The sequence below is a fragment of the Myxine glutinosa genome, chromosome 8 (assembly GCF_964187855.1).
Source record: "Myxine glutinosa chromosome 8, kmMyxGlut1.1, whole genome shotgun sequence".
NCBI classification, from domain to species: Eukaryota; Metazoa; Chordata; class Myxini; order Myxiniformes; family Myxinidae; genus Myxine; species Myxine glutinosa.
Genome location: NC_136268.1, coordinates 158,493,693 through 158,516,193, shown reverse-complemented (window position 1 = coordinate 158,516,193; position 22,501 = coordinate 158,493,693). Strand labels below are relative to the sequence as shown.

General features: G+C 40.4%; 1 protein-coding gene across 1 annotated transcript in view; it reads right to left on the bottom strand.

Annotated features, from left to right (window-relative positions):
- LOC137433227 (pro-neuregulin-1, membrane-bound isoform-like) overlaps nt 1-22,501 on the bottom strand; it is a 376,724-nt gene that overhangs the window by 191,437 nt on the left and 162,786 nt on the right. The window contains exon 3 of the mRNA XM_078784011.1: nt 7,544-7,602. Coding sequence (XP_078640137.1) covers nt 7,544-7,602 — 59 coding nt within the window. The remainder of the gene's footprint in view (nt 1-7,543; nt 7,603-22,501) is intronic.

Here is a 22,501-nt window from a genome sequence, read left to right as displayed (position 1 = left end):
AAAGTAAGAACCTTAACCTGTAAGCAATTGACTCGTTTCCCGACTGCATGGATCATCAGCTGGGCACCGTTCTTCCTCGAGGTTTCAATACTTTCAGCCCAGGACCTCTCCAAACGGCGGATCCACAACCTCGATCATGGATCCACATCAATAGATGGTACATCAGTAGATCCACAACCTCAGTTGCGTCCAGGCAGTCAGTCAACCCATCAATGCAACATCACTTATTCCAACTTTACTCGCAATAGGATTTAATGTGTTATCATATATTTCTAACTTTCCTTACACACTCGATATCATTAAATCATGCACATCTTACCTTAAATACACCAATCTACCAACCAGCATGACCACACCACCTACCTCTCGATCAAACTGTACTTCGAATGTTCAAACTGTCATTTATAACGGTTTTTGGCATGCTGCCGTATCCTAGCAACCACTGATTCCTAGCAACATTGATTTGTAGTATATTTAATTATTATACTGTACTGTATTTACATAAGGATCTCATGAATAATATTTTTAATATTCGTATTGTATTTTACTAATTCGATTTGGTGCCTTTTTGTGATATTAAAGAAAACTTGTTTTAATCTACCAACTGCAGCCCCCTGTGCTAACATACGTCTGACTAGTTGTTGTAATTTATTGACCAGTTCAGAGCTGTGTGTGGTTGCTCTTACAGTCCTAATTATTTCACCTGCAACCGTACCATAGCTATTTTTGGGAATGTTGCTGTCTAGGAAACACACACATACACACACACACACACACACACACACACACACACACACACACACACACACACACACACACACACACACACACACACACACACACACACACACACGCTAATGGAGATGTATACTTTGAGACCTGGTAGGTGTCCGGTCTATCTCGTGAAACCCACCTACGTGTAGAGATAGCAGCCAACAACAACTTTACTTGGGAGGGCTCCATTGCACCTGAAACCTGCATATGGAAGTAATAAACGACACACAAGCATGCACACACACATGCACGTATGCATCCAGAAACATACACAAAAACCCACAACTCAAAAACGCACACATGTCCCAAAACGTCCAATGTTGTTCTTGCTATATATCGATAATATCTGCCTGATTGTATTCTTTCTCAATTAAGCATTTACGCAGATGACTCAACACTGTATACTACCTACCCGGGAACCTTGTCGCCTCCTACCCATGACCATGCCAGTACCACTCTCAATCAGGACCAAGGGGGTGTGATGAACTGGGGAAAAGACTAGCTTGTTACTTTCAACCAAAAGAAGACCCACTTGTTGTCTGTTCCTTCTTCAAGATCACCTTGCTTTCCATCAATGTCTATGGATTCTTCTCATTTGAAAGAACTCCATGTCATCCGTCTGCTTGGATTGGATATCAGCTCAAACCTCATCTGGGAAAAGTACATCTCTGGTATCACTAAAATAGCTTCCCAGCACCTTGGCTGTATATTTCGCGCTCGACGATACCTTTCTCCAGCTGCTATGCTCCATCTATACAAGGCCACAATACATCCTGTCATGGAGTATCATTGCCATATTCGGGCCGGTGCTCCGGCCTGTCATCTATCTCTTCTTGACAGAATCCAGCGACGTGCTGCCATTCTGGTGGGGCAGGAGTTGGCATCATCCCCGGAACCTCTCTCAGTCCACCGCTCTGTTGCTTCCTTGAGCCTTTTCTAAAGACATTACCACAGAATGTGCTCTGAGGGTGTGTCACAGGTTGTTCCACCTGATCATACTTTAAGTCGCTCTACAGGTTTTGCAGTTTCTTCCCATCCATAAACTATATCTATCCCAACGAGTAAGACTATGAGGTATTCTTCAAGTGTTTTTTTTTTTTTCCTGCACGGCATCACTCTGAAACAGGTTACCTGCATCTTGCTTTCCCCTCCATCCCAACTTACCTCAATTCAAGAGGAATGTCAATAGATTTTTCCGTTCTGTCAAATGTCTACACTTTCCTTTGTGTAGCCCCCACCTCGAGTGGCCTGAAAGGCTTTGTCACGGGCAATATCTCATTTAAAAAACGAATGAAAAGACCCAAACACAAAAAACACACAATCAAGCAACCAACCAGCCTCATAACATACACTGCCCAAAACAACACCCATATACACATATCTCCATTTATGTGCTACACTCTGTGACGACCCCTTTTGGGGCTGAAATAACCGCCACCCAATCAACCTCCATCATTCAACCTGCCTCCATAAGTTCCTCCAAACCTAACGTGACCCTTTCAAGGCATTCTGGGCCACTCTCTCACATACCGTCCTTCTTTTTGTTCCACACACTCAAAGACGAGCAAGAAATGCATAAAAGGAATTGCCAATATACCCTCCACACCCCAACCTCAAATGTCTGACAATAAGCTCGCCAACCCTTCTCCCGACACTCCGCCTTCAGCTCACTATACTTTGACCTGTGTTTGACCTGTGTTTTTGACTTGCTCTGCTCATCATTCAATAATGGCTCCCAAGCGCAAGACCAGTGCTGGAGATGCATTGACTACCAAGAGGCAGAAGAAAGTCACGAGCTGCTCGACCGGCTTTCGAGAGGAGAGAATGCAGCCTCTGTGGGCAGGCATTATCGCATCAACGAATCCACAGTTTGCTACATACGGAAGAACGAGAAGGCGATTCATTACAGTATTTCAGCGAGTGCTGTATCGAGTAGGAAGGTGGTCACCCATGTCCGGTATGTCCACAGAGAAAAGATTGAGAAGGCTCTCAGCATATGGATCGAGGACAACGTGCAGAAAAGTATCCCTTTGAGTGGACCTCTCATTCGTGAAAAGGCCAAACAAATTTACGATCATCTGTCTGGCGCGGGTGGTGCCAACACGAGTGATGTGCCGAGCAATTATGGTACAATCAGCGTGACTTCATTCACAGCAAACAGTGGATGGTTTCATCGTTTCAAGGAGCAGTACTGTCTCAAAAATGTGAAGCTGTCAGGGGAGCGTGCCTCCACAGACCAAGAGGCGGCAAAAGAGGTCGATCAAAAAATGTCGATTCCCTGCTCAACTCGTGGGGCTGATCGAAGAGCAGGGATACCTCCCAGAGCAGGTGTTCAAAGCTGACGAGACTGGCCTCTTCTGGAAAAAGATGTCCACGAGACCTTTCATTTTTAAGCGTGAGGAGACACCCTCAGGATTCAAGGCTGTCAAGGACCGGGTATCTCTTCTCCTCTGTGCAAATGCAAAAGGGGACTTCATCCTGAAACCCATGATGTTGTACCGTTCCCTGAACCCGCATGCTCTCAAGGGCAAGAACAAGTAAACTTTGCCCGTGTTTTGGAGGGCCAACAGGAAAGCCTGAGTGACGGTAGCAACCTTCCTGGACTGGTTCCATAATTGTCGTCCCTCAGGTGGAGAGGTACGTGGTGGGCAAAGATCTTGTGTTCAAGGTTCTCTTGCTCCTGGCCAATGCTCCTGGCCAAATCACGAACCTGGACGTGGCTCACCCGAATGTCGAGGTGATCTTCCTGCCACCCAACACCACCTCCCTCATCCAGCCACTCGACCAAGGTGTGATTTCAACGTTTAAAACATATTACACCCGTCGCACCTTTCGCCACATTTTGGATGCAATGGAGTCTGACCCAGGGATCACGCTCGGGCAGTGTTGGAAGGATTTAAACATTGCCCACTGCATCGGCACCATCAAGGAGTCGCTGGATGAGGTGAGAGCCTCCACCATCAACGCGTGCTGGCACAACCTGTGGCCACAGGCATTCAGAAGCTTTACTGGCTTTCTTGATAACACTGAGGAGAAGCATGTGATTGTCAGGGTGGCACGGCAGGTGGGAGGGGAAGGATTTGAGGACATGCAGTCTGAGGAGTTGGAGGCCATTATATGGTTTCCGAGGAGCAGGTGAAAGGCAGTGATGAGGAAGAGGTGCCGAGGTCTAACCTCACAGTCCAGTTCCTGGGCGAGTTGCTGCAGCACATGCGGGAGCTTGTCGACAGATTGGAAGATGCTGACCCAGTCATGGAGAGGTACCTCAAGTTCAAGAGGGGCATGGATGATTTGCTTCTCACCTACAAAGAGCTGCATCGAAACCTGTGGCAATCTGCCAGGAAGCTCTCCATTACCCATTTTTTTCACCCTGCTCCCTCCACCTCAACACCACCAGCACCCTCCTCTCCTGTCGCCCTATCAGTGTCCTCACCAGCGTCCTCACCAACACCGTCAACTGCTACCTCTCCTGCCTGTCCTGCTTCTCCCTCAGTGCATGACGTTGCAGGACTATCATTTGTGTCATCCTCAGAGTTCGAGGAATTCATGGGATTTAAATTCATCACCATCATCATCATCACCATAATCATCATCATTTGAAAATTGTGTGTTTGTACAATAAAATTTTTAAACGGTACATAATAGTGTTGTGTTTTTTTTATTTTCACGGTACGGTATGCTTAAGCACTTTGAATAAAATGTAAGCGCATTCCTTCAAAAAATTTAAAATTGGGCCTGGTATTGTCGTTTTTTATTTTATTTGTCAGCATTTTTTGTGAAACAGTAATCATGTGCATTTGTGGTCAAAAACATTTTAAACTTTTAAAAATTTCTTCTATGAAACAGGAACCACCGGGAACCTATAACGTATCCCCCTTTTCGCCATTGAAACAATGCCGCAGCATATATTCACTGGATTTTCATCGACCTTCTCAGATTTTCATTGACCTTCGCAGGTTTTAGACAACATTCGCGGGTATTGTCTCGCCATTTCCGGGACTTTCATCGACCTTCGCGGATTATCGTCGACATTCTCTGGATTTGCGTTACCATTCGCGGATTTCGCCTCGCCGTTTGCGGTTTGGTCCTCTCTATTCGCGGATTTTCACGAATCAGGAACCTATCCCCCCTTTTTCCATTGAAACAATGCCCCGCTATTCATGGGTTTCACTTTTCATGGATTTTCCAGGAACGTATCCCCCTCAGATGACGGGGTCCAACTGTACAGAAATTTATAATTTACATAGGTATTCAACCTCCTGAAACAATACTTCATAGCCTGAGCCTTTAGAAGCTTCAAGTATTCATGGGTATGTCTGTATCAGCTTTGCACATCTGGATTTGGGGACTTTCTCCCATTCTTCCTTTCAGATTTCCTCAAGCTCTGTGTAATTGGATGGGGAGTGTCAGTGAACAGCAAACTACAAGTCTTTCCACAGATTATCAAAGGTATTAAAGTCTGGGCTTTGGCTGGACCACTCAAGGACTTTCAGATTCTTGTTCTGAAGTCATTCCAGTGTTACTTTGGCTGTATGACTGGGGCCATTGTCCTGTTGGAACGTAAATCTTCACCGCAGACTAAGGTCTTTTGTACTCTGAAGCAGGTTCTCCTCAATAATTTGCCTGTATTTTGCTCCATTCATTGTTCCCTTTATCCTTACAAGTCTTCCAGTCCCTGCCACTGAAAAACATCCCCATAGTATGATACTGCCATCAGCATGCAAATGGATGATGGAGCTGTTCTCGGTTTCTGCCAGACGCTGCGCTTTGCATTCAGGCCAAAGCATTAAATTTTCATCTCATCAGACCACAGAATATTTTGCCTCATGCTCTCAGAGTTTTTCAAGTGCCTTTTGGCAAACTCGAGGCGTGCTGTCATGTGCCTTTTTCTCAGGAGTAGCTTCCGTCTGGTCACTCTTCCATGAAGCCTATATTTGTGAAGTGCTGCAGAGTGTTCTCCTTCCGGCAGGTCCTCCCATCTCTGACTAGTAATTCTGTAGTTCTATCAGAGTGATCATTGGGTTCTTGTTCACCTCCCTGACCAAGGTCCTTCTTGCCCGGTTGCTCAGTTTGGTCAGACTGCCAACTCTAGGAAGAGGCTGGGTAGTTTCATATTCTTTCCATTTCCTAATAATGGAGCTCACTCTGCTCTTGGGAACTTTCAACACTCTAGAAATAGTTTTATACCCTTCCCCAGATCTATACCTCCTCACAATTATATCTCAGAGTTGTACCGACTGTTCCTTGGACTTCATGGTAGAGTTTCCGCTGTGGCATACACGGTCAACTGTGGGACCTTATATAGAAAGGTGCGTTTCTTTCAATATCATGTCCAATCAATTGATTTGGCCACAGGTGGACTCCAAGTTTCAGACATCTCGAGGATGATCAAAGGAAATTGGATGCACCTGAGCTCAATTTGGAGTGTCACAGCAAAGGGGATGAATACTTATTGTCTCAATACAATGCAGATTTTCATTTTTAATTGTTTGGTAAAAATGTCTAAAAACAAAATTCTGCTTTGACATTTCGTGCAGATCAGTGCCAAAATAAACTCAATTTAATCCCTTTTAAATTCAGGCTGTAACACAACAAAATGTGAAAAAATTAAGGGGTGTGAATACTTCCTGAAGACACTGTATGTACACACATCTCACCTAATCAAATAACAGTTTGTAGTTGAGAGAATCCATATATATTCACAAAACATATATTAAATGTAGACTGGAGAACAAAAATAGAACTAACTCAAAGTTTTGTCAAAACGATAAAGACAGAGTGACATAGGCCTGATCTAATGCCGCAGGCAATAAGCTGGCTGACCTAGTATTCAGTTTGTAAGTACAGTAAATCTACCATCAATGTGGAATTGATAGCTTTTGTGAGAATCAGCCATCAAACTCACTTGGTATATCTGTTTTCATACAAAATTGATATTCAGAGTCTCTCTCTGATAATGGCTAAGTTGCATTGATGTATATATTCAGGTGTAATTTAACAATCGAAGATCGGTGTGGGGATTTTTGAATTGTATTACATTATAATCATCTACACATATGACGATATAGAATACTGTACCTGGGAGTGAGGGGAAAAAAGGACGTAAAAAGCGAAGAAAGATCACAGTTTGTAAATCACAACACTAACAGAAAATGACATGAATAAGGATTTCCTTGTTTTGTAGGATGGACGTTGCTTTTGGACAAAATATACAGAAGAAATTGAGATTTTAAGGAAGTTGGGATCAAATTTAGAAACAAGAAACCACTATAATAATAGGACATTCTAAGAACCACAACCCAAAAGAAAAGAGGGAGAAGAAGAGAAAGAAGAAGGAAAAAAAAAAAAAAGGTAAAGAAAGAAGATACAACTTTGAACAAAGCAATTGTTTCAAAATACGCTTGTACATTGAGCAGCGCAATGAAAACAGACATCTGTCACCATCAAACGTTTGGATAATCTGGGCCCTAAAGTTAAAAGACTATTTCTGGTCGGACGTCCAAAATGGGAAACGGTTTTTTAGATTTAATGCTACAAAAGAAAGCTCGAAAAACCAAACATGCAGCTTATGATTGGTGCTGCTGCTCTGGGAGCAAGCAAGTTGGGGCATCTGACAACATGCCATTGGAAACAATGTAAAATTTAGGGAGAGGTGGAATGAGGTAACTGGAAGCTTGGAGTGTGCATTGGTTAAAGAAAAAAAAAATGTTGGACTTGAAAAGAGGAGATCAAAGTTAACGTGGAAGGGAGTGAAAGGAACCAGACGTACTGTAGAAACTGGCCATTACGGAGGTTTGACAGCGGTGGCCTGTAAAGTCGGTTGGACACCTGACGGAGAAACAGATCACAGAAAAAAAAAGAAACAACAAAGTTGAACGCAAAAAAAGATGTCATGACATTGCAAACCATGCAGCATGACCTGGGTCTTTGGAGAAAATGCAATGCCAGGATAATTCCGCAAAACAGTTGCAAACGCAGCTCCGATAAAGGTGAAGCACCAGGTGATCACAATCAAATTTATTTTAGCTCCATCCTTCTGTAACGTGAAATTGTAATTTATTCCACCAATTCCCATACTGTTCATGAATAAGGTTTTGACTGCCTCGTCAATTAATGATAGAGGCTTCCTGTTACTACGCATGATGATTAAAGGTGGAATGAAACCTTCCTGGCAGTGTCAATATTTCTCAAAATCCAGGCCAGGTAAGAATATAACATTCAACATACTTTTGCCATTAATAACTGTATCAGTTCGAGGTTCGGTCTCCATACACCTCTGTCCATAGTAGCCTTCTTTGCACCTATAAGAAGGGGAAGGAAAAGGAGAAACCACAGAACAAATGCATGCGGCAGTCACAAGAGCAGCAAGGGATGATGGGTAGAATTAGTTTGTGACCTGTGATGATAGTGTAACCATTCCATGTTAAAAAATGCTGCAGAACATGTTAGTTGGGATGCATTCCACAAAAAGCAGCTCATAGCTTGATGATTGGTAAAGTTGGTTATTTTCAGTTAGTCAGAAGAAATATTGTTAGAATGAATCTGTGCTGATAAGAAGAAAATGATTTATTACAAAATTCAGAAATGTGTGTGTGTCTATATAGATGTAATTTTTTAATGTAAGGTTCCCAACCCCTCCACCTGTACTGTTGTTCCTTTTGCTATGTAAAAAACAAAATTTAAAAAATCTGACACACACACACACTCATTTATATTTATTTATATATATATATATATGTATACACACACACGCACACACGGAGGTGGATATTTTGAGACTTGGGCTCCGCCCCTCCTGACACCCACATATGGAGATAACAACCAATGACACACGGATTGCATTAATAGTATAACACAAATTGTTATTTTAAAGTAACTATTTTGCAATGTATACTTTAATCTTATGACACAAGAGAGGGGGTTAGTGCCATCAATTATCTTCAAAAATTTGAAGACGATATCCCCCTATTTTTTAAAGACAGGGGAACATTATCTTCAAAATGTTCCTTCAAATCATACCCTTACCCCATTGGTCATTACATTGATTTATTTTAATGCATATTAATCTTCTCAATTCTAAATTTATTCTCCAGTTTATTCTCAAATGGTAATTTTTAATGAGATATTATTTTGCCGGTAGCCATCTTGGATAGAAAAACGAACCTTATCCGATGAACACGAAACTTCACAAACGTGATTCCCTACCCATGCATATGCAGAGTGTACATTTCTTAAGGTCATATGTCACGTGGTGTGGCAGCCATATTGGATTGAAGGAAAATATTAAATAATTATATTTCTGAAACGGCCTACACTATCGATGCGAAATTTTAGAAATGCATATAGTTTGAAAATGATGACATCGTAGGTGACGTGGTTTGGCAGCCATATTGGATAGAAAAACGAACCTTATCCGATGAACACGAAACTTCACAAACACGATCCCCTACCCATACATATGCAGAGTGGACAGTTTTAAAGGTCATATGTCATGTGGTGTGGCAGCCATATTAGCTTGAAAGCCGATATTTAAATAAATCCCTTCTCTGAAACTGCCTCACTGATCGATGTGAAACCTGTCCTGTCTGGTAAAAATGTGATACTTGAAAACAGCTGAAGGGATTTAAAACAAACTTGTTTATTTTTAGGACAGTGAACGAGGGCATATACCCATTGTGGGACTATGAGGAGGCATATTGGCAACACAGTCGCATTGTTCTAGTTTTTATTATTTCTATTGAGCCAGTGTGTTTATGGTGTCGTACCTCCACCACCGAAAATGGATGGAGGTTATGTTTTCACCTCTATTTGTTTATGTCTGTCTGTCTGTGAGCAGGATTTCTCCAAAAGTTAAGGATGGATATGGATGAAATTTGGAGGACAGATTGGGAGTATGACAAGGATGAGTTGATTAGATTTTGGTGAAGATCCGGATGTGGATCCAGATCCGAAAATCTTCTAAGTGATTCTTCACCATTGAGTAATAGGGCCAAAAACGATATAAAGTGCCTTCCGAATGTATTCCCACCCCTTGATTTCTTTCATATTTTGTTGTGTTACAGCCTGAATTTAAAATGAACGAAATTGAGATTTTTTTGTCATTGATCTATAAATTATATGCAATAATGTCAAAGTGGAGTTTGTTTTTACAAATCAATAACAAATGAAAAGCTTAAATGTCTTGAGTCAATAAATATTCAACCCCTTTGCTCTGACATTCCAAATTGACCTCAGGTGCCTCGGGTGCTTTGTTCATTCTTGAAATGTCTCTACAACTTAATTGGAGTCCACCTCTGGCCAATTCAATTGATTGGACATGATTTAGAAAGAAGCACACCTTTTCGATATGAGGTCCCACAGATGACAGTGCATGCCAGAGCAGAAAATCGACCATGGATTCCAAGAAACTGTCTCTAGAACTCCAAAATAGGATTGTGAGGAGGAATAGATCTGGGGAAGGGTATAAAATAATTCCTAGAGTGTTGAAATTCACAAGAGCACAGTGAGCTCCATCATTAGGATATGAAAAGAATATGGAACTACTCAGACTCTTTCTAGAGCTGGCCGTCTGATGAAACTGAACAACCGGGCAAGAAGAACCTTGGTCAGGGAATTGACCAAGAACCCAAGAACCACTCTGACAGAACTACAGAGTTCCTTGGCTGAGATGGGAGAACTTTCTGGAAGGACAACAGTCTCTGCAGCACTTCACGAATCTAGGCTTTATGGGAGAATGGAAAGACGGATGCCACTCCTGAGAAAAAGGCACATGACAGTACACCTGTAGTTTGCAAAAAGGTGCATGAAAGACTCTGAGAGCATGAGGCAAAATATTATGTGGTCTGAAGAGACCAAAATTGAACTCTGTGGCATGAATGCAAAGTGCTATTTCTGGCAGGAATAGAGCACAGATCATCACCCATCTAACATCATCACTATCCTGAAGCATGGTGGTGGCAGCATCATGCTATGGGGATGTTTTTCAGTGGCAGGGACTGGGAGACTTGTAAGGATAAAGGGAACAATTAATGGAGTCAAATTCAGGAAATCCTTGAGGAGAACCTGCTTCAGAGGGCAAAATGCCTTAGACTGCGGCAAATATTTTTTTCCAGCAGAACAATAACCCAAAGAATACAGCCAAAGCAACAATTGAAGGCTTCAGAATAAGAATGTGGAAGTCCTTGAGTAGCTCAGCCATAGCCCAGACTTGAATAGCATTGAGAATCTGTGAAAAGACTTGAAGATTTCTGTTCACCGACGGTCCCCATCCAATTTCACAGAGCTTGAGCAACTCTGCAAGGAAGAATGGGAGAAACTCCCCAAATCCAGATGTGCAAAGCTGATACAGACATACCCAAGAAGACCCGAAGCTGTACTTGCTGCCAAAGGCGTTTATACAAATTATTGACTCAGGAGGTTGAATACTTATGTAAATTAGATATTGCTGGAATTCATTTTTAATTATCCTGTAAATATGTCTTTGAAAAAAATTCCAATTTGACATTATGTGGTATTCTTTGTAGATCAGTGACAAAAAATCTCAATTTAATCCATTTTAAATTCAGGCTGTAACACAAGAAAATGTGAAAAAAGTCAAGGGGGGGGGGGGGGTTAAATACTTTCTGAATGTACTGTACAGTAACCCCTTGATTCTCGTTGGTTTGAATATTGTGGGTTTGACCAATCGTGGGCAACCTTTTATGTACCGTGTAATGATCGTGTTCTTAGTTTTGACCAATTGCGGTTTTTGAGTTGAGTTGTGAGGTCATCTCACACCACAAGCCTTTTTTTGTTTCTCAGTGCATCGTTATTAATGGCGCTGAAGCGTAAAACTTTGGAGCGAAGTGATTATTTTATTTATTCGCTGAATTAGAAGCTGCATAACGATTTATGAAAGAAACACATCGCCAGATTACAAAGGGAATCAATTTAAAAGATTACGGTAAAAGGGGAGGAATGGTGGGGGTGTTAGACAATTTATAGAAGGGAGAGGTCACATTTAATCTGCTTCTGAACATTTCATCTGCTTCAATTCAGGAAGAAACTTCATTGCAAAGCCAAATTATATTTATTGTATATGTTTATTTCATTTGTGATGTGTGTTTTTGCGACTGCCCAACTTCCTCTATAGTTTCTCGGAGCTCAGAAAGCTAACCCCATTATTCCAACTGTCGTGGTTTTGAATATCGAGGCATTTTCCAGGAACAGAGCCCCCACAATATTTAAGGGTTTACTGTATAGCAGGATATCTCAAAAGGTTGTGGACGGATTTGGATGAAACCTTGTGGAAAGGTTGGGTGTCTGCCATGGACAAATTCATTCTATTTTGGTGAAGAGCCGGATCCAGATACTATAATTTTAAATTTTTTTTATTCGTGTGGGTGTCTGTCTTTGAGCAAGATATCTAAAAAAGTTTGGGAAAAAAAAGTTTGGACTAATTTGAAAAAAAAATATGGCAGACAGGTTGGGTGTGTGGATACTGGAATTTTTTAATTTATTCACCATTGAGTAATAGGGCCAAAAAAACGATATACAGTATACCATGATATAGCAAAATCACCAGAGTGATCTCTATCTCTCTCTCTCTCTCTCTCTCTCTCTCTCTCTCTCTCTCTCTCTCTCTCTCTCTCTCTCTCACACACACACACACACACACACACACACACACACACACACACACACACACACACACACACACACACACACACACACACACACACACACACACACACACACACACACACACACACACACACACACACACACACACACACACACACACACACACACACACACACACACCGGAAACTTTGTAACAGTGTGCCATCACCAATGGAGCTGTAAGGTCTGGGATATATTTAGAAATATATAATTGTCTTCCCCCTCAAAACCTCTCCGAAGGATGCAAAAAGTGTGTGTCCATTTGTATTGAGTGTGGAAGTAATGTTTGCAATGAATGTAACATTCAATCTGCAGCAAGTATGTCACAAAATGGAGTAAACCCTAACCCTGCACCCCTAACCATGTTAGTTTAAAAATGACCTTTTCATTGTGACATCACTCTAAATAGAGTTGTATATAATCTAACGTATGATTTGATTTATCAGATTTTTCATTAATTTTTTCATCACATTTCTTCAAAATAATTAAAACTGAAACTATTAGCATTTCACTTTTTTTTCCCCCAATTTTTTTTCAATATCCGAAACAAATGCAAAAACAAACAGAACTAATGCTGACCGGTACAAGTGTGTTGGAGTGTATCAAAGTAACAATATCTCAGGGTTATGCAAAGCTTCATTACAAAAAAAAACAAGAAAGAGCAATCCAAGATTGCAGACCCTCGCCAGGATGTGTTTTCAGTAGTTTTTAAGGCTTTTGTGTTAAAACAAATATGGCGGCCGAACCACGTAACCAATGACGTCATTTTTTTTTTTCTCCACAAATTTACCCCTAACATTGTGCTCAAGAAATTTCATCTTGATCGGATGAAGTTTTGTACTAGTCGAATTATGACGTCATAATGGAGGCACCTATGACATCATCATTAACAGATGTTATTCCACATGGACAGTTCTTTACAATGAGCCATGTCTCAATTTTTCCTATGCAGCGCTTTCGGAGATATAGAGGTGCAACGTTTTTTGTTTTTTCCAAGATGATGGCCGAACCACGTGACTGATGACGTCATAATTATAATTAAAAAATTCGACAGGTGGAGTTGCACCGATGGTGAAAATTTCCTGTCAATCGGACCAACGGATGCAGAGAAAATCATATTTATTCTGTGTGGACAAACAAACAGACAGACAGACAAAGACAAATAGACAGACAAACGGACTCAAATGCAATATCCTCTCCTCAGGCGAGGGTAACAATAAATGGCATCAGCAAATTCAACATAATTTGTTGTTTGTGCAGATTGAGTGATTGACAGCAGCACAACTGTTTAAATAAAAGCTTTTATCCAAGTTTTTGCTCATACTCAACTACTCTTTCCCCAAAAGGAAAGTGTTTGTGAAGAAGATGGTTCCAAGAGGCATTAACTGGAATCAGGCCCTGGAAAGGTGTGAGTTCAGATAAGAAGGTTTGGTGCCAAAGCATTCTATTTGAAAATAGCTTGGGCCCTCTTTCAGGGGCTTTATAAATAAAACATGAAGCTATTTTTCAAAAACCAACTAGCCAGAAAATAATACATCAAGAATGATTGGTATTTAGGCAATGAGCGAAGCAATTTGGATCTTTAAAGCTGGATCTGGTGCCAATGTACTCACGGAGCAGTTTAATGGCTCTTTGTCTTAAATGTAGTTTGTATCCTACAATTCCATGTGTGTGCTGAAGTCAGCTTTGTGTGCACTTGAAGTCGATAAAGCATCTATTCACTCTAAGCTTTTTAATCATGAGCTCAGATCCAAATCTATATAAAGGTAGCAGGAAGCCAAACAAACTATTTGCTCAACACTCTTTCGGCTTACATTAGCCATAACAAAGTTTACTCTTTTGTAATTCAAAATCAATAATGATTTCTCCGAAGTCCAAAGTCAGTTATTAGTTTGTTAAATGAAGGAAAGTGCATTTTTTTTGTTCCACAATGATAAATTCAAATCACTGCAGGTAACAATTTGCATCTTTGCTCATGCATATGTGTGTAAACCAAAAAATATATATATATATGTATATATGTATATATATATATATTTACTGTGTGTATATATATATATATATATATAACACAGTAAATATATATATATATATATATATACATATATATATATATATATATATATATATATATATATATATATATATATATATATATATATATATGATATATATATATATTTATAATCCGTAATGACGCACTGCTAGATGGTTCCTCTGGAGCTTTGCAGGCAATGCGGACATGCATGGCAATGACGTCATGTTGTCCGCTCATTAGGTTGGAGAACCAGATTACAGATACCATTATATATATATATATATATATATATATATATATATATAGTATATATATATATATATATATATATATATATATATATATATATATATATAAATATGGAATTGAACAGGAAGAAGTTTTGTTTGACAATTACACATTTTGTTAGTAGCTTAATATTTTGTTACAATATAATTATGTTGAGTAATGGAAAGTTTGTGGCAGTCATTGATTTAACATCTTAATCATTTGAAAATGAACCATTTTTCAAAGGGCACATGATAGGTGATACACAAATAAGTTTTTGTTTTTTAAATTAACCCTTTGATCTTTTTTTCATATCAGATTGTAACAATGAAATTTGGAACTGTCAAAAAGCAAACAAATGGTGGAGGTAACAAACAGCCCACAGGCAGAGAGAGGAAGGGAAAAAGGAAAGTTAGCCACAAGAGGTTTGACCAAGCGAAGTGAGCCGAGGTCAGCGGCGTGACAAATAGAAGTGAAATTACTCGAGACATCATCCTAATTGCTTGGCATCAGTGTACAAGGGCGTGATAAATGGGAAAAATAAGACTTTATTCCTCGACAGGAACTACTGAACAATAGCTTTGCCTGTTTCGAATTTTGAAGGAGGTGATGTCTTCCGTACAATGAACGCGCTATCTGCAAGTGTGACTATTTTGCACACTGGATGAAATTGAGCAATACCATTTCCATTGCAATGCAAGTCCAGCTGCCTCAGAACACCGTTTTATCTGTTAAATAGCAATTTCCTTATCGAAAAAAAAAAACGGTTTGAAAAATCTTGGGAATTCCATGAAAACGTTGCGATTGTGATGCAGAATACTCTGTTAAAGGGCGTCCGTCCTGCCAAAGCAGTTTCTTGCCAAAGGGTTCGTTTTTCTTGCCAAGGAATTAATTTTCCTTGGCAAAGGATTTGTTTTTCTTGGCAAGGGATTCTTTTATCTTCACAAGCACTTTCTTTTCTTGGCGCCCTGAACAAATTACGAGTATAAACTGGGTGGGTTACCATTGCCTTCCTAGCAGTAGCTAGGGCAGGAATTTGTATTTTGTTAAAGTAGTAGTTGTGGTAGTTGTCGTTGTTTTTGTAATAGGAATTTTTTTATTTAAAAAATGCTGCAAACATCATATTGGATAAAAAATAACAAGCGATTAATAAAAATGTGAAATATTACATCATACGGGGAATGGTTAAACGACGTTATCACGGAAGAAGCAAAGCCTCGTTGCTATGATACTTCAGTTTTTTTCCAATAAATATTTGCTGAAAATCATGATCATCATTGACATTTAGATTTGCATTTTCGAGTCTTTTCAGAATACGTTTTCTCACTGCTTATCACAAAAGAGTATATAAATATTATCGTTTACAATTTTGTTGTGTTCAAGTGGTATTTCATATTCTATTTCTCATTTAATATCATGATATTTGATCATACGAAATAAAATGCACCATTGTTTGCATGAAATGTTTTCACTTCGCCATTGCCCATTGTGAGTCATAGATGGGGGGTATTTTTTATTAAATGTGAGAGCCTTTTGAAATGCGTAAAAATTAAAAAAATTAATTAAATTTAAGTATAAAATTGTGACAATTTCAAGTGAGAGCCGAGCATTCAGTGGCGGTCACAGTTTTACCGTCAAACAGTTCAATTTGTGGAAGAAAATCTGTCTAATAAAATAACTGTTGCTTATGCAGAAAAATCCATGTAAATTAGGATAAGCTGCTACCCACAGACATTTTGACAAAGTGAAAATAAAAATATTTCACAATTATTGTCTGGATCGGACATTGCCGAAGAAGGAACTGATGGGAAACTTCAGTGAAATGCCAGATTCTAAATCTAATCGAAATAGGTATTCTATGGTTGCCATTGTATTCTACGGTGGTTGCTATCCCAAATGAAATGCCAGAGGAAAAATAAACCGAACACTTCCTGTTTGTGGAAGTGAGTAGGAAGCACAATGGTGTATGATGTTTTACACAGGAAGGACACTTTTTATCAAGTATGTTGAGACACAGGTACACTGGAGTGACATCAATACCAACACATGGTAAGAGGAACTAAACAATTAATTTGACTTGCACAAGGCAATCAGAATTTGGCTAAAAAGCATCCATGCGTATGGATGTCGATATTCAGCTGAAAACTGTTCGCTTTGTCTATTCATCCGAATAGCATTCCACCACATTGGGCTCACAGCGTTCTGCTCTGTCTGTTTGGCATTAGCGTTCACCTGTACACAGCTCAATTTGGCTCTTCGTGGATTTCGTGGTAACTGCGCCATTTGCCTTTATTTTACTGCATTTGTTTGTCCCACTTTTATTCCGAACGCCTCTTCTGGGTGAAATGCTGTCCTGGCTGGCTTGCCTTCCCATCTGGTGAGCTTATTAAACTTTGCTCTGTACTTTCCTTTGTGCATTATTTATTACTTTGTTTGTGCTTCACTTTTTGCTTTTATTTGTGCTTTCGATGATACATTTAGAATGCTTTCAAAAATGCTTCATGCATGTTTTTAAATATAGGGGCAATGCCCCTGGGTGCTCACCTGGTAGAATAAAGCAGTATACTACACTGACTAAAGGTATTTTAAACCAATTTTAATGGTTGCTCTGAAACAGGACAGCATGTAGAATCATACTAACGCATTCGTAAGACTTTAAACAAACAAACAAACAAAAACTATTTTGGGGGACAAACCCCTCTCTCCCTTCCACCACCTCCCCCCATAGACCACCTCAAACCTAGAATTTTCTAATACCATGAATGAACTTGGTACATCACTGGTGATGAAGGTTGTGATCAAGTTTTATCAGAATTGTGTGTGTAGTTTCTGAGAAGAATGGAAATACCTATTTTGGGGGGCTCAAAGCCCCGTAGACTCCTTAGACCTCGATTTTTTTTTTATGCCATGATCAAACTTTAGTACATCATGGGTGATGAAGGTTGTGGTCAAGTTTCATCAAAATCGGGTGGGCAGTTTCGGAGAAGAAAGCAAATACCTATTTTGGCGGGTCAAACCTGGATCCACCTTTCTCCCCGGTAGACTTGGGGGTCAAAGGGTTAGGAATGACAGCAATGGTGGTGGACAACAGAGCAACTCCTCATCCATAAAATATCCCATATGGTCTGCTCCTCAGATAGCCTCTCCTAATCAAACTCCTACCGCTGGCTTCTCGTGCCGACCCTTGTTTTTAACTAAATGCGGAGGTGTGAAAGGCGGGTGTCTGGTGCCTTAAAACAGGTTTGCCAACTTGCATGAACTATGACCTCATACTGATCAAACTTTATCCCATCGCTTACATTTTTGTAAGTGCCAACAGACAAATCACCACTCGCAGTTATAAGTGGTGTTTCTTGGGAGGAAATAGGATAAAAATGATAAAAAATAAATAGCCATGAGAAATATAATTTGATAAAAATAACGAAATAGGATGTCATCGTCATTGCAATGGGCAGCATCGTCATCGGCATGGGCGGCATGGAATGGCATCGTCATCGGCATGGGCGGCATGGAATGGTATCGTCATTGGCATGGGCGGCATGGAATGGTATCGTCATTGGCATGGGCAGTGTTCAGTATCCGGCATAACTGCTTGCAGTTATAAGTGGCACATCTAGTTGTTAATATTATGATTATTGTTATATTCAGAGCCTTACATAGCTCTTCACAGTGTACAAGGCCTTTATGCGATGTACTATGGTGTAAAGCTCCCAATGGGCTGGTGCAGGTGCTTCTCACATTGATCTTTTGGAGGTCATCAATTCCAATAATTTTTGTAGTAATGGCGTCTCCTGCAAGTACGAAGAGTCCCAGGGTTTGCTTCTCACCCAACACAGGCAGGTTGATGGACACTCAGTTTTCCATCACCTCTTTTCGGCCCTGCTTCACCCACCCTCTCTTTTCTTCGTACACCCTCCACCATCCTGGACGCTCATGTATTCCAGAAATGTACACCTTCTTTCCTTCACCAATTATAAGCTGGATGCTCACCACCATTCCTTCATCCCTCTATTTTCTTGCCTCTGAAATGTAGTCTGTGTCTGTTGTCTCATGATCTTCGCTCCAGTCTTCAGGAATGACGTCCATCATCACCTCCTGTTTTCTCCCACAGCTTTTTACAACTCGTCGAGTCTCCCTGACCCCACCACCTTTTTATCCCTCCCCTCTTCCATTCCTGCCATTGAACTACTCATTTGCATCGTGCCCATGCATTAGTGCCTTGACAGTTCCTCTTTTGCCCTCTGTCAGTTTGTAAAGCTGTTGGTGTCTGTTCTTTAGCTCCTCCACATGCATAGACTTTGATTTAAAGTCTTGCTTTGTGCTTTTCTTAAAAGTTTGCTTCAAAGTTGTTCAAAAGTGAAGCAAAAGTGTGTCATTTAAGACAGCTGTTCACCACCATCTCAGATCACCCCCAATCCAAAACCACGATATTTTCTACCCTCCCTCCTCCTTACAAATTCCCAGTTTTTCCTTCCTAATAGTTTCCTTCTGTATCCATCTTGTCCACCCTATTCCTCCTTACACCATTGCTTGTCCAAGGCGCCCTCTATTTTGTCCTTCTACTCTGCTGTTGGTGTTTCCACCTCCTCTTTTTAATGTTCTTTTTGTCGCATTACATCTTGATCCGTTCAGTATACTAGCTTTTCCACGGGCCTTGACGATGCATACAAAAAAAGGTTTTGGCAGGTGAGGAGGAGCTTGATTCACAAGATGTGACTTGGACCATCAACCTTTGGTGAATGAAAGAAGCAGGAAGGCCAGTTGTGTGAGGGATATGCAAGTATGAATGGGTAGAATCAATGCATTTGACTTGAACGGAACGAAGACCCTCTGCTAATCCAACTCAATCTCCAGGATATCTATTATTTTTGATGGTAAGCAATGACTTCCAAATATTATTTTGTGCTTCTTAATAAATATCTATGCTGTGATACTGATAATTAAGGTCTGTGCCTTATGATGATAAGGAACAGGCCTTGATGCTTGTGACATATTGATTAAAAGGTTGGAGAACATGGTTCGTCAGACTTGCACTTGTACAGATGCAATGTGGTGTTCAATATTAACTATAACATAGTGGTTAAGAATTTAAACCATCAAACTAACCCTACCTTATATAGGTAATCATAATTGTTGATTTGCCCGTCAGTGGCATGCAAGTTATTTTTGCCTCTTTGCCAGGGCATTCCCCAAAGATGTCAATTGAGTGCTTCATTTTCCCACCTAATGTGTTTGCCCATTTAGTGCATGCATCATCACCCCACTGCACCGTTTTTGCTGGAGCATTTAAATTACATTTTTCTTCAGTGATGGGGGTCGAGTGAAAAGGGGAAGGGCATGCAATATCAAATGGAAAGCCAATTTTATGGCCATTTTCTCATTATTTCTTATTTGTTTTGTTCATAATTTTCAGGTAGTATTTCAATGCATACTAAGATACACTACATGACCAAAAGTATGCGGACACCCCTTCAAATTAGTGGATTTGGTTATTTCAGCCACACCCATTGCTGTCAGGTATATAAAATCAAGCACACAGACATGCAATCTCCAGGACAAACATTGGCAGTAGAATGGGCCATACTGAAGAGCTCAGTGGCATTCAATGTGGCACGGTCATAGGATGCCACCTTTCAAACAAGTCAGTTCGTCAAATTTCTGCCCTGCTAGAGCTGCCCCAGTCAACTGTAAGTGCTGTTATTGTGAAGTGGAAACGTCTCGGAGCAACAACAGCTCAGCCGCGAAGTAGTAGGCCATACGAGATCACAAAACGGGACTGCCGAGTGCTGAAGCACGTAGCGCATAAAAATTGTCTGTCCTCAGTTGCAACACTCACTACCGAGTTCCAAACTGCCTCTGGAAGCAACGTCGGCACAACAACTGTTTGTCGGGAGCTTCCTGAAATGGGTTTCCATGGCTGGGCAGCTGCACACAAGCCTAAGATCACCATGCGCAATGCCAAGCGTCAGCTGGAGTGGTGTAAAGCTCGCCACCATTGGACTCTGGAGCAGTGGAAACACGATCTTTGGAGTGATGAATCATGCTTCACCATCTGGCAGTCTGACAGACGAATCTATGATTGGTGGATGCCAGGAGAACGCTACCTGCCCGAATGCATAGTGCCAACTGTAAAGTTTGGTGGAGGAGGAATAATGGTCTGGGGTTGTTTTTCATGGTTCGGGCTAAGCCCCTTAGTTCCAGTGAAGGGAAATCTCAATGCTACAGCATACAATGACATTCTAGACAATTGTGTGCTTCCACCTTTGTGGCAACAGTTTGGGGAAGGCCCTTACCTGCTTCAGCATGACAATGCCACCGTGCACAAAGCAATGTCCATACAGAAATGGTTTGTCAAGATTGGTGTGGAAGAACTTGACTGGCCTGCACACAGCCCTGACCTCAACCCCATCGAACACCTTTGGGATGAATTGGAACGCTGACTGCGAGCCAGGCCAAATCGCCCAACATCAGTGCCCCACCTCACTAATGCTCTTGAAGCTGAATAGAAGCAAATCCCTGCAGCAATGGTCCAACATCTAGTGGAAAGCCTTCCCAGAAGAGTGGAGGCTGTTATAGCAGCAACGGGAGCGGGGGGCAGGGGGGGTGGTGGGGGGGGGGAGGACCAACTCCATATTAATGCCCATGATTTTGGAATGAGATGTTCGACGAGCACATATAGGTGTGATGTTCGGGTGTACACATAGTTTTGGTATTGTAGTGTACATTCAGTGTACTCTATGTTAAAATGATAAATGATAATTATTAAAATATTATTATTATTATTATTATTATTGCTTCTAATAAGCAGAGATTAGATTATTATTATTAAGCAGAGATTAGATTATATATTAAAATATTATTATTATTGCTATTATTATTGCTATTATTATTATTATTATTACTATTGCTAGTCGCTAGCATTCCCATATAAACACAGAGATCACGAGGAATGAAACTCTGGTTTAAGTCCTGTATATCATGTGTTTTCTCTTGCATGTGGATTTATGTACAAATTCCGATACAAGCCTTAGACTAAATGTACAAAGATAAACAGTCTCTGAAACACACACACACACACACACACACACACACACACACACACACACACACACACACACACACACACACACACACACACACACACACACACACACACACACAACATATACACACACACACACACACACAAACGGGCGTGCACACACACACACACACACACACACACACACACGCACACACACACAACACACACTCCATAAACAACTAGAAAGCATCTGAAAATGCAAAGCCCGTCTGCGTCGGTATGTTTGTATTCAGACGTCGTCTTCTTCTTCCATATGCTCAAAATAACAAAACAGTTCAAAAATATATACAAAATGAAAATTGATGATTTATTGTAGACTTGACGTTTGAGCTTTAGATCTAAAAAATAATCTGCTTCTAGCTTTTGATTGATAAACCAATTCTGCGACCCAATATTCAAATTCTTTAAATTTCAGGTCAATCAGGTGAAAATTGGTGATTTTACGCAACCTTGACCGTATGATCTTAAAAAAGTCAGCTTCTAGCTTTTGATTGGTGAACCAATTGAGTGACCTAATATAAAAATTGTTAAAATTTCAGGTCAATCAGATGAAAATTGACTATTTTATGTGATGCTGACCTTTGACCTTTTGACAAAATTATTAATTTGTCTTTTACATATTATTACAATAAAGTTTTGTTGAAAAATTTATGACAAAACTCAAAAGGTAAATTTAA